At 42.7% G+C, this 21,328-nt stretch overlaps 1 protein-coding gene across 3 annotated transcripts in view; it reads right to left on the reverse strand.

Moving 5' to 3' along the window:
- Positions 1 to 2,484: 2,484 nt before the first annotated feature.
- birc6 (baculoviral IAP repeat containing 6) overlaps positions 2,485 to 21,328 on the reverse strand; it is a 100,267-nt gene continuing 81,423 nt past the window's right edge. For all 3 annotated transcript variants that reach the window (XM_029127536.3, XM_055502776.1, XM_029127535.3), the window contains exons 65-73: positions 20,639 to 20,858; positions 15,759 to 15,904; positions 15,062 to 15,172; positions 14,543 to 14,760; positions 13,797 to 13,958; positions 12,922 to 12,999; positions 12,142 to 12,330; positions 5,908 to 6,042; positions 2,485 to 3,671 (exon numbers count right to left, since the gene is read on the reverse strand). In XM_029127536.3, coding sequence (XP_028983369.1) covers positions 3,492 to 3,671; positions 5,908 to 6,042; positions 12,142 to 12,330; positions 12,922 to 12,999; positions 13,797 to 13,958; positions 14,543 to 14,760; positions 15,062 to 15,172; positions 15,759 to 15,904; positions 20,639 to 20,858 — 1,439 coding nt within the window. In that variant the 3' untranslated portion in view covers positions 2,485 to 3,491. The remainder of the gene's footprint in view (positions 3,672 to 5,907; positions 6,043 to 12,141; positions 12,331 to 12,921; positions 13,000 to 13,796; positions 13,959 to 14,542; positions 14,761 to 15,061; positions 15,173 to 15,758; positions 15,905 to 20,638; positions 20,859 to 21,328) is intronic.

The following is a 21,328-nucleotide window of genomic DNA, read 5'->3' on the forward strand; positions in this document are numbered from 1 at the left end:
TGCGAAACAAATCAACATTAGTAAAAAAGAAAAAAAGGACAACAGAGATGGAATCAACAGAAGAGCAACATCGGAAACTCCTTAAACAGAACAGGTTTAAGGAATCTTCTGTGAGTAGGGAAACTATGTTTCCCTCTATGAATGTGGACGGCCACCAACAAAACATCAAGGACGTAAAAAGGGAGACAGACAGTAAATGGACAATAACTTTAAATGTTGACAATAATTTCCCTTGTTGAGACCTGTCAACAGCTAATGTGGGGGTTCGTAACAGGGTATAAATACAGGTCTTGTGTCCTCAGTCCTTCAGTGGATACTTTGTACATAGTGAGATGTGCCTTACGTCTTAGATGTAATTGTGATCCACTCCGTGTCAACATGAGAGTAAACTTTTGAGATGGTTTATCACACTGATGATCTCCGGTTGATTTCTTTATAAGAAGATTTCCACAACATGCTCCTCGCATTTCCCCAACATAATTGGTGCAAACCTGAGGTTAATCAAACTCAGCCCTTTATGAGACTAGGTGGTGTTGCTAATTCATTTGGCACTACCACCACCCTTGAATTGCCCCAACACTTAGTTAAGCTGCAATAGACATAGACTGCTGGGGGACCTAATTTATACACTGAGCTCCTCTGTTTCCTTCTACCTCTTCTGTCGAATAACCTCCCATCATTGTTCTATGTTCAACTAACCTTGTCTCTTTTTCTCCAGTAGTTGTGCTTCTCCCCGTCTCTCTCTCTCTCCTCCACTCTGTCCTCACCAACAGGTATCATTGGACTCAAAGTTTTGTGATGGGCAGCTGCGGATCCAACCATCCTGCCTGTGTCCAGTCTCTGGTCCAACCATCCTGCCTGTGCTCTATTGTTACTGCTGTGCTTTTCTCTCTCTCTATCCTCTCACCCCAACCGGTCGAGGCAGATGGCCGCCCACATCCAGTCTGGTTCTGCAGGAGGTTTCTTCCTCGTTAGAGAGGGAGTTTTTCCTCTCCACTGTTGCTATCAAATTAAATGCTTGCTGTATGTGGGATTTGTTTGTGTAAGGTCTTAAACCTTACTTTTGTTGTGATTTGGCGCTATATAAATAAAAATGAACTGAATTGAATTGAATGTCTCCACCTATACTCCTATTTGATATTTTATTAATTAAAAATACAAAAAAAATCCAGGCGAGGGTTTTTGGAAACATTATCTCAGGTTTGTCTCTCTGTGACCTTGATTCAAGTATAATTCTAACTGATTCAGTTTCTTCTTTATAAACTAGAAAAAGTTTCCTTACTAATGACATCAAGTTCAATATTGTAGCTTATACCATTTAGAAACTACAGACATTTTAATTTGGGAACGTTAATTATTAAACTATGCACAAAAAGTGGCTTGAAAGCTAATGGGTTAAAGATTTGTGGTAATAACTGTTTTATTATGACTAGTTATTAAACTTTTAAAAAGTTAAGCAATGCACCAGAAATACTTCAATCTTTTTTAAAATAGCTTTTTCATGATCGTCAACAATACAACTTGGTCACCTATTCAATCTGTCACTTTTTTACATTGGTGAACTTTTTAATCTTTGTCTTCTTTTTACTATGGTCATCTTTTTATCTTGGTCAACTTTGTAATCTTTATCATCTTTTTACCTTGGTCAGCGTTTTAATCGTTATCTTTTTAAGCTCTCCCACATAATTTCTCTGAGAAATTACTCTTTCTAGTTATGTTTTATTTTTCTGTTATTACAATAACGTTACACAACAGACAACCTTCTCATAGCTTCTTTATTTTCTTCTAAATTTCCACAACACTAGAAGTGTTTTCCAACACCTCCTCAGTTGAGGGTGTAAGATCCTGCTTGATGGAATGTCTTCCCTTGTCTTCTTACCTTGTGTTGAAGTCATCCCCATGTTGACATTAGGGGAGCATTTGCTTCGGCCTTTTGCAGGGTGGACCAGCTTTGGCTTACGAAAAGCCTCATCAAGCCCAATTTAGCCCCACCACCATCTGAACCTCCAGAATCTCGATCTCCTCTTGCTGTCTGCTGGACAGAGTACAGCAGCCATGCCCCACTTAATACTTATACAAATTGTCTGATGGTGTCTCAGTAATATCATACTGGTGCATCTGAACTGGATGGTACAGTAAAAGGGGTTTGTTTGCCTTGTGTTTGGCTGTTAGTGCTGATGTCATTTTTATTATGTCATGGTAATTATCTTGTATTATATATATTACACTTTACATACACACTGTCCCTGAAAATGTAAACTTGGTAATGGAGTTCATTTAAAACATCCCTGGATTATGGAGGAAGCAGAGGTTGATGTTCAGACTTAAGTTTGTCAGAAACTGTGCTGAAAATATATTAAAACATTTTTTTACTAATGCAAATTTGTTTAAATGGGTACACTGTGTTTAGTATCCTTCCTTTTACTCAAGTCAGAAGGCAGGTACAGTTCCTTGTACAATGGAGAAAAAAAGTCACAGTCAATCCATACTTCAAGCTCAATTTAATGTCCTAGCAAAGGAGTGTGTGGCTGTTTTCGAAGAAGTGAGGAAAACAAAGTGCATGTTTTGTTCACTGGAGTTCAACATAAAAATGATGAAAGCAGTTCTTTCAGTTCTTATGTATTATGGAGCAGAATTAATCATTTTGTAGAAATTATGAAATCAGTATGGGTTGGAGTATTTGGTGTTATGATGTAGATCAAAGGCACATCACAGCTTTGCATCTCAAAGAAAACACATACACCAAACTACAAAATACATTTCCCACGTGGCTCTGTCATATTGATCTACAATCATGTCTATGGAAAATGGTCATGACGTTTTTAGAGGCGAGAAATATTCACCCAGAGCATAGTTCTTTTTAATAGAGCCTAGAAAAGAGAAAACATAGCATTAAGAATGTCCATCTCAGCATTTATTCATGTTGATATAAGAGAAATCAGACGAAGCAACAGATGACTAGAGGGGCATTCATCCGCCATTCTGTTAGGTGTGCATTTCTTTTTAAAATAGGATACTTAAGGAATGACCAGAACATCCTTTACTTACAACTGTTCTCGCTCTAATAGTCAAAAAGAAAAACATAAAATTAACATTCAGTAAACATTCTTCTCTAAAGGTAGTTTCCCTTATATATCATTTTTCTCTTCCATTATGTATACATAAACAATTTTAATAACATACCAATCACTGGTTATTTCACAATTGGAAAAAAGCACAAAATGTTTACACTCTTAGATAGGTAAATAAAAGGTTTTTGTCAACTGTTTTCAGAAAGGGTGTAGTATAGTTCACACTTCATCTGATGGTGTTCCGTTCCCCAACGTCACCATTCACTGCTATTCTGTTGATTGCTCTTTCCAAACAAATGTTGACAAAGTTGGGGCTAGGGCCATAAGTCATCAAGTCTTTTGGAAAAATAATAATTGTAAGGAGAAGAGAGTAAGCATGTGGGAGATGCTTCGGAGAAGGTGATAAAAAGGGTCGGGGTCTCATAGCTGGCTATCGCTGCAATGGCTGTCTTGGCTATTGCCAGGCTTCGCAGTGTCCTGGCTCGGGAGCTCTTTAAGGATGAGAACAGCACTCTGTTCTGAGAACTCATCACCATTGGGTTCTAGACCATCAGGGCAAGGAAGCTTCAGAAGTTCTTCTCTAAGCTGAGCTGTGTGTCGCTGCAGGTAGAAAACACACACAGAGGACAAGTGTGAAATTTTGTCAAAACCATTTGCTACCTATCCAGGTAGCTTAACCTGTGTTTCACTTACACAACTACAGTTACTGGTCATATAATTTGAATATCATCAAAAAGTCGATTTATTTCTCTAATTCCATTCAAAATGTTAAACTTGTATATTATATTTATTCATAACACACAGACTGATATATTTCAAATATTTATTTCTTAATTGTGATGATTATAACTATTCATTAAAACCTCAAACTCAGTATTTCAAAACTTTAGGACATTGCGATAAGGCTCAATATTGAAGACACCTGGTGCCACATTCTAATCAGCTATTTAACTTAAAATACCTGCAAGGCCTGTAAATGGTCTAGTTCTGTAGGCTACGCAATCATGGGGAAGACTGTTGACTTCACAGCTGTCCAAATAACCGCACCCTGGAGAAGATTGTGGTACAAAACCCATTCAAAAATGTGATTCACAAACAGTGGACTGCAGCTGGAGGAGGTGTTCAAGAACCACTACGCACAGACGTATGCAAGACATGGGTTTCAGCTATTGCATTCCGTGTGTCAAGCCACTCAAGCTCAGGCAAGATGCTTTTGAACTCCACAGTTCTAAGGACAAAAAGGGCTGCATTGCACCAAAGTTATGTTCGCTGATAAAAATTTTTTTTGCTGGAAATTAGCATTCCAGAGTCTGGAGGAAGAGAGGAGAGGCACAGAATCCACTTTGCTTGAGGTCCAGTGTAAAGTTTTTACAGTCAGTGATGGTTTGGGGTGCCATGTCATCTGCTGGTGGTAGTCCCTTGTGTTTTCTGAGGTCCAAGGTCAATGCAGCTGTATACCAGTAAGTTTTAGAGCACTTCATGATTCCCGCTGCTGACCAACCTCATGGAGATGCAGATTTTATTTTCTAACAGAGCCAAAAGCTACCAGTACCTGGTTTAAGGACCATTGTGTCCCTGTTCTTAACTGGCCAGCAAGCTTGCCTGACCTTAACGCCATAGAAAATGTATCGGGTATTGTTAAGAGGAAAATGCGATGTACGAGAGAGCCAAAGGCCACTATCAGAGTAACCTGACCTCCCATAACACCTGAGCAGTGCCAAAGACTGATTGCCTCCATGCCACACTGCTTTGCTGCAGTAATTAGTTCTTTTCATAACTGAATGTGTCAACAGCAAAATCACAAAACACTATTTAACAAAGGGTCTGAGGATCTCATCTCTGTACCTAATGGCAGTCAGGCTAGGCCTGTACGGCCCTCCAAAGAAATGCCTAATGTCCTGCACGGTGTCGGGCTCCTTGCACAACCCTCACCTGTGGACTTGGGCCCTCATACCACCCTCATGGAATCTGTTTCTGACTGTTTGAGCAGACACATGCACATTTGTGGCCTGCTGGAGGTCATTTTGCAGGGCTATGTTCCTCCTTGCACAAAGGCAAAGGTAGCAGTCCTGCTGCTGGGTTGTTGCCCTCATATGGCCACCTTCATGTCTCCTGATATACTGGCCTGTCTCCTGGTAGTGCCTCCATGATCGGCACACTACACTGACAGACATAGCAAACCTTCTTGCCACAGCTCCCATTGACGTGCCTACTGGTTGAGCTGCACTACCTGAGTCACTGTGGGTTGTAGACTCCGTCTCATGCTACCATAGGAGTGAAAGCACCTCCAGCATTCAAAAGTGACATAAACATCAGCCAGAAAGTATAGGATTTGTAAAGTGGTCTGTGGTCACTATCATTATTGGGGGAATATTGCCAGTTGCCTATAATTTCCACCTGTTGTCTATTACATTTGCACAACCGCATGTAAAATTGATTGTGAATCAGTGTTGCTTCCCAAGTAGGCGGTTTGACTTCACAGAAGTGCGATTGACTTGAAGTTACATTATGTTGTTTAAGTGTAATAAACAAGTTTTACTTTTGAAAGGAATTAGTCAAATAAATCAACTTTTGAATGATATTCTAATTTTATGACCAGCACCTGTACACTTGTTAGATGGACAAAGGAAGGGGAGGAGGAGTGAGTGGGTATAGAATGCTCACCTGTGACTCCTCCTACCACCATTACAATGCTGTTATCGCCTACTCCCAAGTAGGGTAATGTCTCCAAAAGGCCTTAGCAGCTAATATCAGAGTTGCTGTATCCAAGTTGAGACAAAATGTTTTTGCTTCTAGTGCTTCCAGGTCTAAGAGCCTGTATGTATAGTGGTATTACCTTCAGTGCAGCAGCATGATGGGACATGGTGCGGCCAACCCTCTTATCGCTGCTGTACTGTTGGATGTCAGTTATCCATTCCTCACATTGAGACAAAATCTCTGCTCGCTTCAGATAAAAGTGTTTGTGGATCACCTGCAGACACACAACAACAGCATAAGAATGCAACTCTATGAGCTGAAACACAGACAGTTTTCGTGTGGCCAAAACAGTACATCAAACATTTCTTTTTTTCAATGTGTCTTAGACTAATAACACACCAACCCATCAAAGTGAATGTCAGTGGATTTCAAATAACAGTCACTCCAAAAATTTAGTACCAGAGAAGCTATGGAAGATTTTTTTTTTGTAATTCTGCCCAATGCATTTTTCCTAACATCAATGTCTTGTAAAGTCTTCTAAACCGGAACTGTAGGATGCAAAATAAATTTGTGTCGTCAATGGATCTAATTTAATTTTTTTTTGATTAATCAATTATTGTATACAGTGGATTATTGAAAAAATAGAAAGATAATGATCCATTTTAGTATGTAAGTCTGACAGTAAATCTGTGAGAGGAAGGCCAGCTACAGTTGTAGTTCAGTTCACCAAAATATATTGACTTCACACTTTTCCGTGATTATGGGTCATTGTTTTAAATAATATTATTAATAAGATAGTATTTAACAGTTATATATAGTTTGTCCATCTGTGACTACAGTCGCTCATTCGCCAACAATCATTGATCATAACTGTTGAACTCTATAACATGATGACTCATTTGCAGCAACATGTTTGTTTGAACATATGCCATGGTGCCGCCCGAGTGGCAGCCTGTTGCAGCAGCTTTCGGTTACGTTGTAACCATTTACTTTATTTCTTATATTTTTGCGCACTTTATTTTTTCCTTTCCGTGTATGAGTGTGTGAATGTGGGTACTGCACTGTGGAGGTGAAGCTGCGTTTGATGCTCCGTATGCTGTGATAAATATACTCCTGACCCAGAGCCCTAATGCCCTTCTCATCTCTGGAGACTTCAACCATGCCCCTCCACAGTCTCTGCCTCACCAGAGACAACAGAACATTGAATTTACTGTATCCCAACTCCAAGGAGGCATAAACTTTAACTGCACTCTCCCCCTTGGGAAGATCTGACCACAACCTGGTTCATCTCCTGCCTGTGTACAAACCCTTTGTATGAAGGAAACCAGCTGTCTCCCAGTGAGGACATGGACTGATGAGACCGAGGAGGCTCTGAAGGACTGTTTTGCCACTACTGTGTGGGAGGAACTGTGTAGTCCACATGAGGAGGAACGGACTGTATAACGGACTGCATCAATTTCTGTGTGGAGAACACTGTACCCACCAGGACAGTATGGCACTTCTCCAACAATAAACCCTGGATTACTCCTGATATAAATGCCCTCCTGAAGGGGAAAAAGAGGGCTTTTAAATCAGCCAACAAGGTGGAGCTGAAAGCTGTGCAGAAGGAGCTGAGACGCAACATCAGGCAGGGAAAGGCGAGCTACAAGAGGATGATGGAGGAGAAGCTGCAGCAGAACAATGTCAGCGGAGTGTGGCGGGGACTGAGAACCATCACTGGATACAAGGAGCACAGCACTCAGGCTGAGGGAGACCAGAAGTAGGTAAACGACCTGAATCTGTTTTTCAATAAATTCGACCAGTTGCCCACCCCTATCCTGTCTCCACTGCTGCATTCAACGAACTCTACCGCCACTGTGAGCCATTCCAACACCTCTGACTGCACAGCACTCAGCCCCCTCCATCCCTCACACTGCCCCTCACAAAAGCCCAGGTGAGAAAGCAGCTCAGCAGAACCAAGGCGAGGAAGGCGTCAGCCAGATTGCATCAGCTCCAGGCTGCTCAAAACATGTGCGGATGAACTGTGCAACGTTATGCTGTACGTGTTCAGGCTGAGCCTGAAGCTGGGGAAGGTGCCACAGCTGTGGAAAACATCCTGCATGGTACCAGTACCAAAGACATCTCAGCCGACTGACTTCAAGGACTACAGACCGGTGGCGTTAACCTCTCATCTGATGAAGACGATGGAAAGGCTGGTGCTCACCCATCTTCGTCCTATGGTGAGCCAGTCAATGGACCGGGTGCAGTTTGCCTACCAGCCCGGTGTTGGAGTTGAAGATGATATCATCTTCCTCCTGAATAAAGCTCTGTCACACCCGGACCAGGCTGGGAGCTCTGTGAGAATCATGTTCTTTGGATTCTCCTGTGCTTTCAACACTGTCCAACTGTTGCTGTTGAGGGACAAGTTGGTGCGCATGGGGGTGGACCAACATCCGACACACAGGAGCCCAACAGGGAACAGTTCTGGCTCCGTTTCTGTTCACTGTCTATACTGCAGACTTCATCAGCTCAGCATCCTGTCACCTGCAGAAGTTCTCAGATGACTTTGCCATCATCGGCTTGATTACGGATGACAATGACAGAGAGTATAGAGAACTGATTCAGAACTTTGTGGACTGGTGCCAGCGGAACTACCTCCAGATTAATGCAGGGAAAACCAAGGAACTGGTGGTAGACTTTCGTAGGCGCACACACACTGCACTAACACCGGTGAACATCCGGGGAAGGGACATTGAGAGATTGGACTCTCACAAGTACTTGGGTGTTCACCTCAAAAATACACTGGACCGGTCACACAATACATATATATAAAAATAGACAGAGCAGACTCTATCTGTTAAGGAGACCGAGACTGCATTGTCATGCATTGTGCCAGTAAATAGGACGCCACGTCCCAGAGTCCTCAATGACTACAGACCTGTGTCTCTGATTTTATACTTCATGACGTCTTTTCCTGGAGTTCCTCTGATTTCTGGTTACAGCCTCAATTGACCCCCTTAGGCTTGTCCGGGTGGGTGTAGGTGTGATAGAACAGATGAATGACGGCGTCACCCACTCCTGTCATCTTAGTAATTAATTATGTTTTTTTGATTTTTCCAGTGCATTTAACACACTCCGGCCTGCGCTGTTAGAGAAGAAGTTGAAAAATATGCAGAACTGTGTGTCTGACACCGTGGTCTGCAGCACGAGCCAGAGGCTGATCAGCATTAAGTGTTTCACAGAACGCAACCGGAGATCTTTCCTACCAGTGGCCATTAAACTTTAAAATATGACACAGCTATAACACAATACTGTATATAGTAGAAAGCATATCTGTCGTCATTCTGTTGTGGTTCCCTTTTGTTTCTTTCTGTCTGTGTAATAGCAATCAAAAAGTAGGCAAAGCTATTTCTCCCTGGGATTTTTGGATCTTGAATCTTAAATCTGTCTTTAGCTTCTCTGTATTTTCCTTGCCCCCAGCCTCTTTCTCTGTCCTCAGTTGTTTCAGTCTGGTTCTATGACAAACCCAGGTTCACAGTTATGCTGATGATGCTGATGAAATGTTGTCCTCACATAAGTATTAACTTCACAATTTCTTTGTACTCATCAAGTGTTCGTTGTAGACCTAAGTTCTTAAGTTTAAACGTGCCTGAAGGTTTACCACAGCCTCACTGGCCCACACCTTATATGTCCTCACAGCTCACAGAGTTTTAATTTCTAATATTTAGGAAGTATATGGAAGAGCTTTGTTAAAGTCTCGTAGAACAATAACCAAAGTGTCTAGTTGTGATCTTCTTGCTCACGGTTTGTCTTTCGCAAACACATGCACACTCAGCGCATTAGATAATATTTTTTTCACAAAGAAAAGAATGACTGGGAGAGACGTTCTGCCCCTTGGGGACTCTTGCATGGAATTCCTGGTGCCCCGTGTGTCTGGAGCCACTGTCCATCGAGGATGCACAGGATCTATTCATATTTTGGACTTTGATAACAGGGCTACTCATGATTGTACTTGGCGATGCCCTGTTTTATCGGAAAAGTGGAAAATCTGCAGCCGGATTACTGGCACATCAACCGGCCGTGGAGCTACAAATGCCCATGGGGTCCAGGGATACTCGGCTGACGGAATTATACTAGAGGATAGCCCCGATTGCAGGACTGACTAGTAAGATCTCAGCCCGTTCGGAGGAAGACAAGAAACAGAAAGATAACATCTGCAGACAGACTGAACACTTGGTTACTATGGTGGCAGCGTTGTGTGACAGGCTTGAGGAGATGTCACGGGTACCAACTGGACCCACAAGAAGTAACGAGGCCCTGAGTTTTGACCAATCGGACTATTGATCTGGACCCTTCTCCCTTTACCCCTCCCTTCCCCGGTCCAATCTAGCTCACCAGCTGTGTCTCTATCTTCTTTCCCTTGGCTTAATCTATAAACAACACTTCACTATACTGATGCAGATACATTGTGGCTTGGAAATACTACACTGATACACCAGCACATGGAAAGAAAATACACTGGGGTCACAAACGTAGCAGTAAGAAACCCTATGTAACACGTGAACCAGATGATTTTGAAAAAGACTCGCGGGTGTCAGGTGGTTGCACAATCATCTCGCTTGCTACATACTAATGAACAGCATCTCCATAGAACAGCTGAATTTACAACAGTGCAGACACTAAATGTAAAATCAGCAAATAGCAGCATTAAAGAAATGACGACATGTTTGTAGTGGTAAGCACTGGTGCCTCACAGCATAAAGAAAACATTAAGATTTATCAATAATGTTATACATACAAAGTACTCAATGATAAAGCTCCTTCTTATCTTAAAGACCTTATAGTTCCTTATGCTCCCAGCAGAACACTTCGTTCTCAGAGCGCTGGGCTACTTGCGGTTCCTAGAGTGTTTAAATGTAGAACAGGGGGCAGAGCTTTTAGCTACCAAGCTCCTCTCCTCTGGAACCAGCTCCCTCTTCAGGTTCGAGAAGCTGACACACTCTCCACCTTTAAGATTAGGCTTAAAACCTTCCTTTTTGATAAAGCTTATAGTTAGAGATGGTTCAGGTCACTGGCAATTATTGTTAGTCACAGGAACCATCTCTTAGTTAAGCTGCAATAGACATAGACTGCTGGGGGACTTAATTTATACACTGAGCTCCTCTGTTTCCTTCTACCTCCTCTGTCCCATAACCTCCCATCATTGTCCCATGTTTAACTAACCTTGTCTCTTTCTGTCCAGTAGTTGTGCTTCTCTCCTCTCCCCCCCCACCCCCACTCTTTCTCCCTCTCTGTCCTCACCCACAGGTATCATTGGACTCAAAGTTTGGTGTCTGTGATGGGCAGCTGCGGATCCAACCATCCTGCCTGCATCCAGTCCCTGGTCCTACCATCCTGCCTGTGCTCTGTTGTTGCTCGTTGTTGCTTGTTGCTGTTGCTGTGCTTTTCTATCTCTCTATCCTCTCACCCCAACCGGTCGAGGCAGATGGCCGCCCACATCCAGTCTGGTTCTGCTGGAGGTTTCTTCCTCGTTAGAGAGGGAGTTTTTCCTCTCCACTGTTGCTGTCAAATTAAATGCTTGCTGTATGTGGGATTTGTTGGGTTTAGTTGTGTGAGGTTTTAAACCTTACTTTGTAAAGTGCCTTGAAATAACTTTGTTGTGATTTGGCGCTATATAAATAAAATTGAATTGAATTGAATTGAATTGAATTGAATGTTGTGACCATGGACATGTGCATAGCTCTATGCCAGCCCCCTGACGGGCATAAGTAGTTTTCTACAGCTATTGGTCCAATGGTGATACTAAGAGGTGAAAACCAGGTTGTAGCGCATTGTGTTGCAGCGTCGTGATTTAGAGACAAAATGAAAACATCAATTAAAATCTAGCTTTTGCATTTTTGAAACTACACTTTAAAAAAAAAAAAAAGCCCTGATAATGGATTTATAATGAGTAAAACATCAGACATATTTCTTTAGTTTTCTTTTATCCCATTTCTCAACCAAATGAGATATCAACTACAGAAAAATGATGGCTATCCCAGGCAAGAGTGCAAGAGGACGGTCAAAGAGGCGATACATGGACGTGCTGACAGAGGATATGGTGGCTGGTATCAGCAGCGGTCCTGGCCAATTTGGCAACCTGGGTGAGATCATGATTTTGCACCCTCCACCCCTGCGATGTGACTATGAACAGGAGGGTCAGGTTTGTCCATTTTGTTAGAAAGTGAGCGCACGTTGGAGAGGAAGTGTGGTGTGTAATCCGCCCTGATCTTCAACACAATGTAACAGATGCAGTTCAAGCAGCATTAATCTGAATGCATTGTTGTCAGAAATGTAAGCTCAAAATATTGATCCTAAAATTTTTTTCTATACAATAATAGGCAAAAATTCCTACCTCCTTGAAGCACGGTGATGGGTTACGCATCTGTTCTAACATGGCCCATTTGACAGTGGCCTGCCGGATGTTACCATCATATTCTCGTGAGCTCTGGGTGCCACTGGGAGTTCCACGGGAGCGTTCATATCCTGGTTCATTGAAGTAAGGCTCAGCAACCAGGATAAGAGACTGCACTGACACTAGCACCTAGAGCAGGTTAGGGTTAGAGCACAAAAGAGAAAAAAATGTGACTAAAATACAAGGTGAAGGCGAACCTTCTGCCCAGTCTGAGATCCTGAGCACTCTGGTGCGAAATAGGTAGGTCAAAGGAACTGCAGGATAACACTGTACTTGACTACATTCATCTTTCCCTCATTCGCAACCAGTCTTCCTGTCCCTGAAGCTGAAAAACACCCCCACAATGATGCTGCCACCACCATGCTTCACTGTTGGGACTGTATTGGAAAGGTGATGAGCAGTGCCTGGTTTTCTCCACAAATATTGCTTAGAATTAAGGCCAAAAAGTTATATCTTGTTCTAATGAGATCAGAGAATCTTATTTCTCACCATCTTCCTTCATGTTGTTTTAAGCAAACTCCATGAATATTTTAATAAATCTGCAAAAATGTTAAAAATTCTGTGATTTCTGTCAATATGGGGTTCTGTGTGTACATTAATGACGAAAAAAAATGAACTTAAATGATTTTCACAAATGGCCGCAATATAACAGTGTGAAAGATTTAGGGGGTCTGAATACTTTCCGTACCCACTGTATGTGATCATATATTTTCACCTCACCTGTAAAAAGCTTGAGGTCTGTGGATTCCATTTCTCTTCTGGTCTCCCATGCCATGTGTTGAGGATACTTAAACAAACCTGATTAAACACGAAAAACAAAAAAGGGATTTAACACAGTCTACAACCTACCTCATTGATACAGTATTTAAGCCTAAAACCATCATTAACTTGTGTTATACTGAAAATGTGGATGCCATATCCTTAGGTAGTGTTTTACACTCCGTAATTAAGACCTGGTAGGATTACAAGCTGAAGAACAGTACACCACAATATGTGCTTGTTAACCTGAGCTGGCTCGAGCATAAGCTGAGCTACTCCAGATAACAGTCAGAATGGGATGCATGGCTCACAGCTGAGCCAAACAAAATACCAAATACATTTTAATTCTTGGGCAAAAGGGGTATTGAATATTGTATATTATTCACAACCATCTATATCTTAAAAATCATGTTGAATATCTTACTTTTACTAGCTGTACTATTGAAGAGTGAAACAAGTGTTTTAGTATTGTTTCTTCAGCACTTATCTAAAATTAAAATTTCGATTTGATTGCAGATGGTGAATGGACCATTTATAGAAGGTAGTTTGTAAGGAATACTGTATAATACATAATACACAATCAGTGCCACCATACAAAGCACAGCCTGACCCACTGGGACAACATGGTTTTGTAACAGCTTTCAACTCGTGACGATGTAGGAAAAATCTGTGCAAATGTTTATATGTAGTCAAAGCCCAACTTTAAAATGTATGAAAATTTTCCACAAAAGAATTCAATTAACTCAAACTGTAAAAATAGCACTTCCACTATTATTCCACTATACTTAGAAGTGATCAATCACAGGAGAAGACTAAGAAAGCATTTATAAACTCACTTTGCCATCATTGTACAGGTTAGGGTTAAAGCGCACACTGTGTCCACCCGTGGTCTCAAGATTGACGAGTGGAGGCGAGTTAGGATAGTCTTGGGGAAAATATACATCAAATTCGAAGCAGCCATTAGCGTATGGTGTGTCAGCAGGGCCTGTGATGAGAACCTGTATAGACAAACATTTGCAAAGTATGCATGAGTCTCTTATTTATTAAAATAAACTCATGCTATTTGTAGCAATTTTTTAAACGTGAACTTATCTGTAAATGCTTGAGTAGTTAGAATCCTGCATTAGACAATAATTTCTCTCTTTAAACTCCATTAATTGCTCTTTTTTCCCCCAGACGTTTACAGTTATTAAAAGAAGTTGGCTACACAACAGCAAACATAGCCCTATTCCAAATGTGTTGAAAAATAAGATCATGTTTTCCATGATATAATAAAACACACCGGTATCTACATCTGATATGTTGTAAATAAAACAAGGGTTGATGGAAAATCTACTGATTGCATAGTGGAGGTTCGAATTCCCCAGAGTGTATTTAAATAATAAAAACAAAAAAAAAACAACAACATAGCAATGGTGAGGTAAGTTGGACACGATGAGCAAAAGAGGATAAAGTAGACAAATGTTGCATCAGGTACCAGTACAATAAGTGTTTAGTTTGTATTTCTAAATTCCCAGTGATATACTTTACTATTATATATCAGGCCTATTACAGTCAAGAAGCAGTCAAAGAGAAACTTTACCTTCATGATGTCCAGTCTCTCCTCATCACAACACACAAAGACGCTGGAAGAGGATGACAGGGGCAGAGAGGTGGACAGAGTGACTGCCTCCTGGGCAAGGCGGCGGGAGCGGGCTGCACTGTTTGTATCGCTGGCATTCTTCACCTGAGACATGTAGTGGTAATTGACCTTGAACATAAGCTTTCCATCCTCATCCTCCGAGACCATTTCAAAGGTGTCTGGATATCAAGAAGAAAGGTTTGTCACAATGTGTACACAAATTTAGCTATTCTCAAGTCAGAATCTACAGGGTGCATTAATTTTAACAAAGTTAGGCACATTTAAACCACAAAGATTAATTGACGTGGTCTTACTTTTAATGAGCTTTACACAAAGAAATATAAAATGACAACCATGTTTTAAAGTTTAAGGAAAAAAAGAAAACATTAGATGTAGGTACATTCTGTACATGTGTACATGTGTACGTGTGCACATGTACAGAATGTACCTACATCTAATTTTTTCACAGCATAAACTCACCAAACTGCAGCTTCTTCATGGCAGCTACATATTTTTCTTCTAGAGATCGTAGAATGGACAAGGGCTTTGGTCGGCTTGCCACCTTCCTTGAAGACTCTACCAGTTTTCTCTCTGGTATAGAGATAGCATTATCAACAGAAAAAGACACATCCACTCAGGAACTTAGCATGGCAAAAGAAGGTATACAGTAGAACAATTCCTTTCTGCTGAGGAGTTTGCAGGGCCAGTCTTTATCACACAAAAGCATAAAGGCTGCAATCTGTCCACTAATTTCAGTGTGCAGCCAAACGAAATGTGACAACAGCTACATAACCTGCAAAACATTTATTTCTATAATTGGCATATAAGGCCAGAAAACTGACCATAGTTTTATCTAATGTTCAGCAAGCTTTGCAACCATGCAAGCAACCTCGAGATCAATCTCAAATTACTACATTTAGAAATAACTTATTTACAGTATGGAAATGCAGGACTTGTAACTAACAGCAGAACAGTAGTTCACATCTATATCTATTTACTACTTTAATACATGTTTTCATTAATATATACTACCATGCATTTGTGGCTTCTCTATGATTCTTTTTTAAGTAACAGCAATAAGTTAATGATTCTACATGTACATGCCTCTCCTAACAATTGACAATTGTTACTCTGCTGCTGGGAATCAAAAAAGTGCTCTTATGTAGTGTTTACATACCCTGATTGGCCTGTTGTAGACTAGTAGTAGCAGTGTAGACTATCTCAGCTGTCCTCTGGATGTCTGGGACCAGGAGAGTCAAACCTTCAGGCTCTGGATCTGAGGTATCAGCTTTCACCACACCTTTACTCTTGTCTTTCTTTGACCTTTAAAATACAAATATACACTCAGTCATGGTTGCATATACTCGTATATTTGGTGCTGTTTAAAAAATGTCTGAAATCCAATTCTTTATTACTACTCAACATATTATTGTATTCTATCCTTCTTTACACCACATACTTAACATGATCAGAATCCGTTTTATTCGCCAGGTTTGCACAAGACAAACATGGAATTGCCTGGAATTGTATGGTGGTTCTTGTGGCCATTACTCAGCTATCTGGGCCACCTGCTGCAGTCTGTGTCTGTCCTGCTTGGTGGCTGAACCAAACCACACAGTGACGGAGGTGCAGAGGAGAGACTAGATGATGACGGTACAGAAGATGGTTAGCAGCTCCAGGTTGAACTTCCTAAGCTGTCTCAGAAAGTACAACCTATGCTGGGCCTTTTTACATACAGTGTCTACATGTATGTAGGCCCATTTCAGGTCCTGTGAGATTGTGGACCCTAGGAACCTGAATGAGTACAGGGTAGACACTGTTATTGTGGATGGTGAGGGGGAGTTGGACAGGCGGTTCTTCCTTAAGTCCACAGTCATCTCCACAGTCTTGAAGCGTGTTGAGCTCCAGCTGGTTCTGACTGCACCACTGAACCAGCTGCTCCACCTCCCGTCTGTATACAGACTCATCACATCCTGGATGAGCCCAACAACGGTCATGTCTTCTGCATACTTCAGTAGTTTCACAGACAGGTTCCTTGAGGTGCAGTCTTTAGTGAACAGGGAGAAGAGCAGTGGGGAGAGAATGCACCCCTGCAGTGCGCCGGTGATGATGGTGCGGGTGACAGATGTGATGTTGCCCAGCCTCACCTGCTGCCTCCTGTCCGTCAGAAAGCTTCTGATCCACTGGCATGTGGAATTGAGGACGGTGAGCTGGGTCCATTCGTGGTGGAGTACTCCAGGGATGATAGTACTGAAGGCTGATCTGAAGTCCATAAACAGGATCCTGCGATATGTGCCAGGGAGATCCAGGTGCTGCAGGATGTGGTGGAGTCCCAGCGTTACCGCATCATCCGCTGACCTGTTTTTCCTGTAGGCAAACTGAAGGGGATCCTGCAGGGGGTCTGTGATGTCCTTCAGGTGCCTCAGCACCAGCCTTGTCTTCATGACCACAGAAGTCTTTCTGCCTTCGAAGGAGGTGACGGTAGGGGGGTCTGATAACGGGAGCGTGAGTGTTGGAGGGTGTGGATGAGTCTATTGTCTGGCCAGGAGGTGTGAGGTCGTTCCTTTCAAACCAGCAGTAGAAGCTGTTAAGTTCGTCTGCCAAACGTTTGCTAGCCCCTGAACTTTTCTGGACTGAGATGTCAGATGTTTTTCCAGGGATCTGTTGAGCCACTCCTCCAGTTTGGGGGTCACTGCCCCCAGTGCTCCGATCGCCACAGGCACCACTGTGGCCTTCACCTTCCAAGCCTTCTTCAGTTCTTCTCTGAGCCCTTGGTATTTCTCTAGTTTCTCATGTTCCTTTTTCCTGATGTTGCCATCGCTTGGTCTTTCCACATCCACCACTACGGCTTTCCTCTGTTCTTTGTTCACCACCACAATGTCTGGTTGGTTCGCCATTACCATTCTGTCTCTCTGTATCTGGAAGTCCCACAGGATCTTGGCTCGCTCGTTTTCTACCACTTTGGGAGGTGTTTCCCACTTTGATCGAAGAATATCCGTGGATGGGTTGTGGGGCAGCAGTCTTGAAACACGAGATCGAATAATATGTGATGTGTTTCGTACTCGGATGACTTGGATCCGAGTTCGACCAAGCTTTTGTTTGTCACATGTTTGCTCACAGTCGCAAAGGCAAACTTCACCTCCCTGCCCCCTCCTCTGTAGAGGCGCCTAGATATGCTAATGTGTTGCTACTAATCGATCAGCAGGTGAGAAATACTTCAGCTCCGGGACAAAGCTCCGTGGGAGATTGGGCAGCATCGGGCAGCAAGATCAGCTGCAGGTCTAAGACTCATTAATGCAGCAAGTAGTTTGTTCTACATAGGTTTACTCTGCAAGAGTAAACGTATGTATTTATCGTAGCTTTCTGGTCTGATTTATTTGTAGCACTTCGACACTCCTTTAAAATATGCAGTGCATTTTAAATTGAAAATACTATTATTAATTACTTTTATTGTAAACACAGTATTAATTGCACAATGTGGACTGGCGATGATTTGCGCTTCTTCCATAATAATCATGGATAATCAAGGAAGAATCTGCAGTTCATAGATGCTATTCAAGGACGGTTTGATAAAGATTCAGTGTGTTTTTCAACTGAACTGTGAGCCAAGGTAAGTGCATTATCAAATGAATGCGCCTGTCAGCGGGGAAGACATCAACTCTATTCAGTCGCTCCTCAGTCGCTGCTGCTGTCTCCTCCTCAGTTGACACACCTAAAGTGTCCGAACCAATGAATGCATTTCCAGATTGACTGGCAATGCCGCACGGGTTGCTCTCAGTTACAGCAGCTGTTTGAAGCAGGGATAAGCGAGTTAGCTGTCCTTGTCGATGCCTTGACAATGTTTTATCGTCTGTAAACAAACTAGTTTTTGTAGTTTTACAAGACGTAATATGGTGCTTGCATTTGATCGTTGCTCGTGTTCCATATAAAAGAGAACGAGGACTGAATAGGTATGCTGCTAATTGTCTTCTGCCAATAAAATATAAAATTTTTCCTGATATTGCCATCGCTTGGTATTGCCACATCCACCACTACGGCTTTCCTCTGTTCTTTAGCCACCATCCACAATGCCTGGTTGGTTTGCCATTACAAACCACAACCTCATCGAGTTTGCAATGAAGGCCGTTAGAGTTCTATTGATGTTGTACAGCTCCAAGCATTCAGTGATCCATGTGTGTGGCATTGAGTCATAGGCTTTCTTGTAGTCGATCCAGGCTGTGCACAGGTTGGTGTGTCGCACTCTGCAGTCTTGAGAAACTGTTCTGTCAACCAGGAGTTGACACCAGGAGTGTTTGGCTCCTCTGGTATCCTTACCAATGCCCTTCTATGCTTTGCTCATATATTGACCCAGGTGCCCACTTATCTTAGCTGCGATGATGCCTGACATGAGCTTCCATGTTGTAGAGAGGCAGGTTATTGGCCGGTAGTTGGATGGGACTGTACCCTTTGAGGGATCCTTCAGAGGGACAGGGTCCTTCCTATGAGGATTGTTCGCCCTTCGGTTAGCCATTCAGGCTGAATCCCAACCCTTAGCAGCTGGTTCATTTGTGCTGCCAGTCCCTCATGGATTGCATTGAGCTTCTTTAGCCAGTAGGCATAGATTATGTCAGGTTTTGTCCAGTTTTTCATACCCGAGACTATTTGTTGGACGTCTGCCACTGTGATAGTCACTGGATTCGGTTCAGGGAGGTTGCTGTGGTCTTCCCTGAGATCTGTGCTTCGCTGTTGTGTGATGTCTCCCTCTCCCATATACCTTTCCAGTACTGTTCAGCTCTGCTGTTATTACCCTGCCATTGAGAGTACACTTTCGCAGGTTGTGTTGCGAACAGGTTGTGTTTAATCGCCTGGCTTCGTTGTCTCTGGTGTATCTCTTTAGGCGGCTGGCCAAGGCTTGTAGCCTTTGCTTGGCAGTTTCAAGTGCTCAGGTATGGGCATCTGACTGTGTATCTCTTGGGTAACGGTCTTTTCATTGCACCTCTCTGGGCCTCTGTCATTTTGCTCACTTCCCTCCGAGCTGCCTTGATTTTTGCCTCCAACCTTCGTTTCCATGGTGGGTATTATTTCTCATGGCTCCCATGATTGCTCTTATAGCCAAGCACCTCTAGGATCACTGATGCTGAAGTGTATATCAACTCATTGGTTTCCGTCATTGTTGTGGTAGGGATCGCTCTCAATACTGCATTCACATCTTCCATGAGACTTTGTGATGGTACTTCACTTAGCCGTTGTAGTTGCCTGCTCAATCTCGCCGTGATCCTATCTTTTAGGTCAGTCGCTGCCTCGCTCAGCATGTCTGTGCTCATTGGGGCTTCGTACCCAATTTCCAGTTGGGGAGATGATGAAATCTCCCCTCTGACCTGGCATCCTGGCTCCCCCTTGACGTAGCATTTGTGTTGTACCTCGTCAATCTCAAGTTGTGATAGCAGTTGCTGTTTGTGGATGTTGGAACACTGAGCTACTAGTTGCCTCGCCTTCAGCTTTGAATGTGGGTTTCTCTGTTCTCATTCACCGCACATTCTTTGCATGTAAACCCTCTGACTAGGGTTACCTGAGTAGTAGCATTCCAACAGAGTCTTGTTCTCGTATCCCAGGCATTTCTTTCTTTTTCCAGTAGCCCACTTCTCGCCAAGGTGCTCTGGTTCCCCAGCACCTGACACAGACCTTGTTAGACCGGGGGACATCTGAGCCGGTATCTCATAAGGTAGGCAGTAGCTTGAAGGGTCTTGCCCAAGGACCCACACTAGATGCTCACTTACTTTGCCCTAAATACTGTACATCTCAGTCCAGAAAAGTGCAGTCCTGGGAACAGCAAGGATACTGCGCAGAACCCTCAAGCTTCCTGGCCTCTGGTAGAGGACTCGAGCTTGGAAAGCGATTGAGACCACCCGCGTAGGGTGAGAAGGGAGTCTTTTGGTTTTATGCCCTTCCTGATGCAACCTGGGGTGTGGAGATAAAACCGGGGACCTTCTGCTTCCCCGGACGATGCTCCACCAGGCCATTTACATTGTGTTCAATGTGCACTATTATATCAATAAATATATAATTTCCCCCTCTAACCTGAGACGATTGGTGTATGTATCCACGCATGTCTTCATCTTGGCCAGTAACATCCCAACAGAGGTTTGTCCCTCAGATTGTTCTTCCTCCTCCTCGTCTTCATGTCCTAGGTCTCCAGACAGAGGTAGCAGCAGAGGAACCAGGGCTGCACAGGTGGAAATGGCCCTCAGCAGCTCCAAAAGTGCCCGATACAAAGGCACATGGCGTGCCATATCCAGAACTGCAGAGAAACAAGAATAAACCGTGGATCAGTATATCCTTATTCTGCATTTGGAGACTTTATGATGGTGAGGTAAGCCCAATTATCCTTTTCCATATTATTTCTTTCCTGTTCTTCTACACTCACACCAGCCAACCTCATCCATATACAGTCAGGACCATAAATATTTGGACAGAGACACATTTTTTCAAATTTTGTTTCTTTACATTACCACAGTGAATTTTAAATGAAACAACTCAGATGCCATTGAAGTGCAGACTCTCAGCTTTAATTCCATGGGTTGAACAAAAAGATTGCATAAAAATGTGAAAAACTAAAGCATTTATTAAACACAATCCCTACATTTCATGGGCTCGTAAGTAATTGGACAATTGACTTCCATGCTATTGCATGGGCAGGTGTGGACAATTCCCTTGTTATGTCATTATGAGTGAAGCAGAAAAAAGGCCTGGAGTTGATTAGAGGACTCG

The sequence above is a fragment of the Betta splendens genome, chromosome 15, assembly GCF_900634795.4.
Source record: "Betta splendens chromosome 15, fBetSpl5.4, whole genome shotgun sequence".
In the NCBI taxonomy this organism is placed as follows: domain Eukaryota; kingdom Metazoa; phylum Chordata; class Actinopteri; order Anabantiformes; family Osphronemidae; genus Betta; species Betta splendens.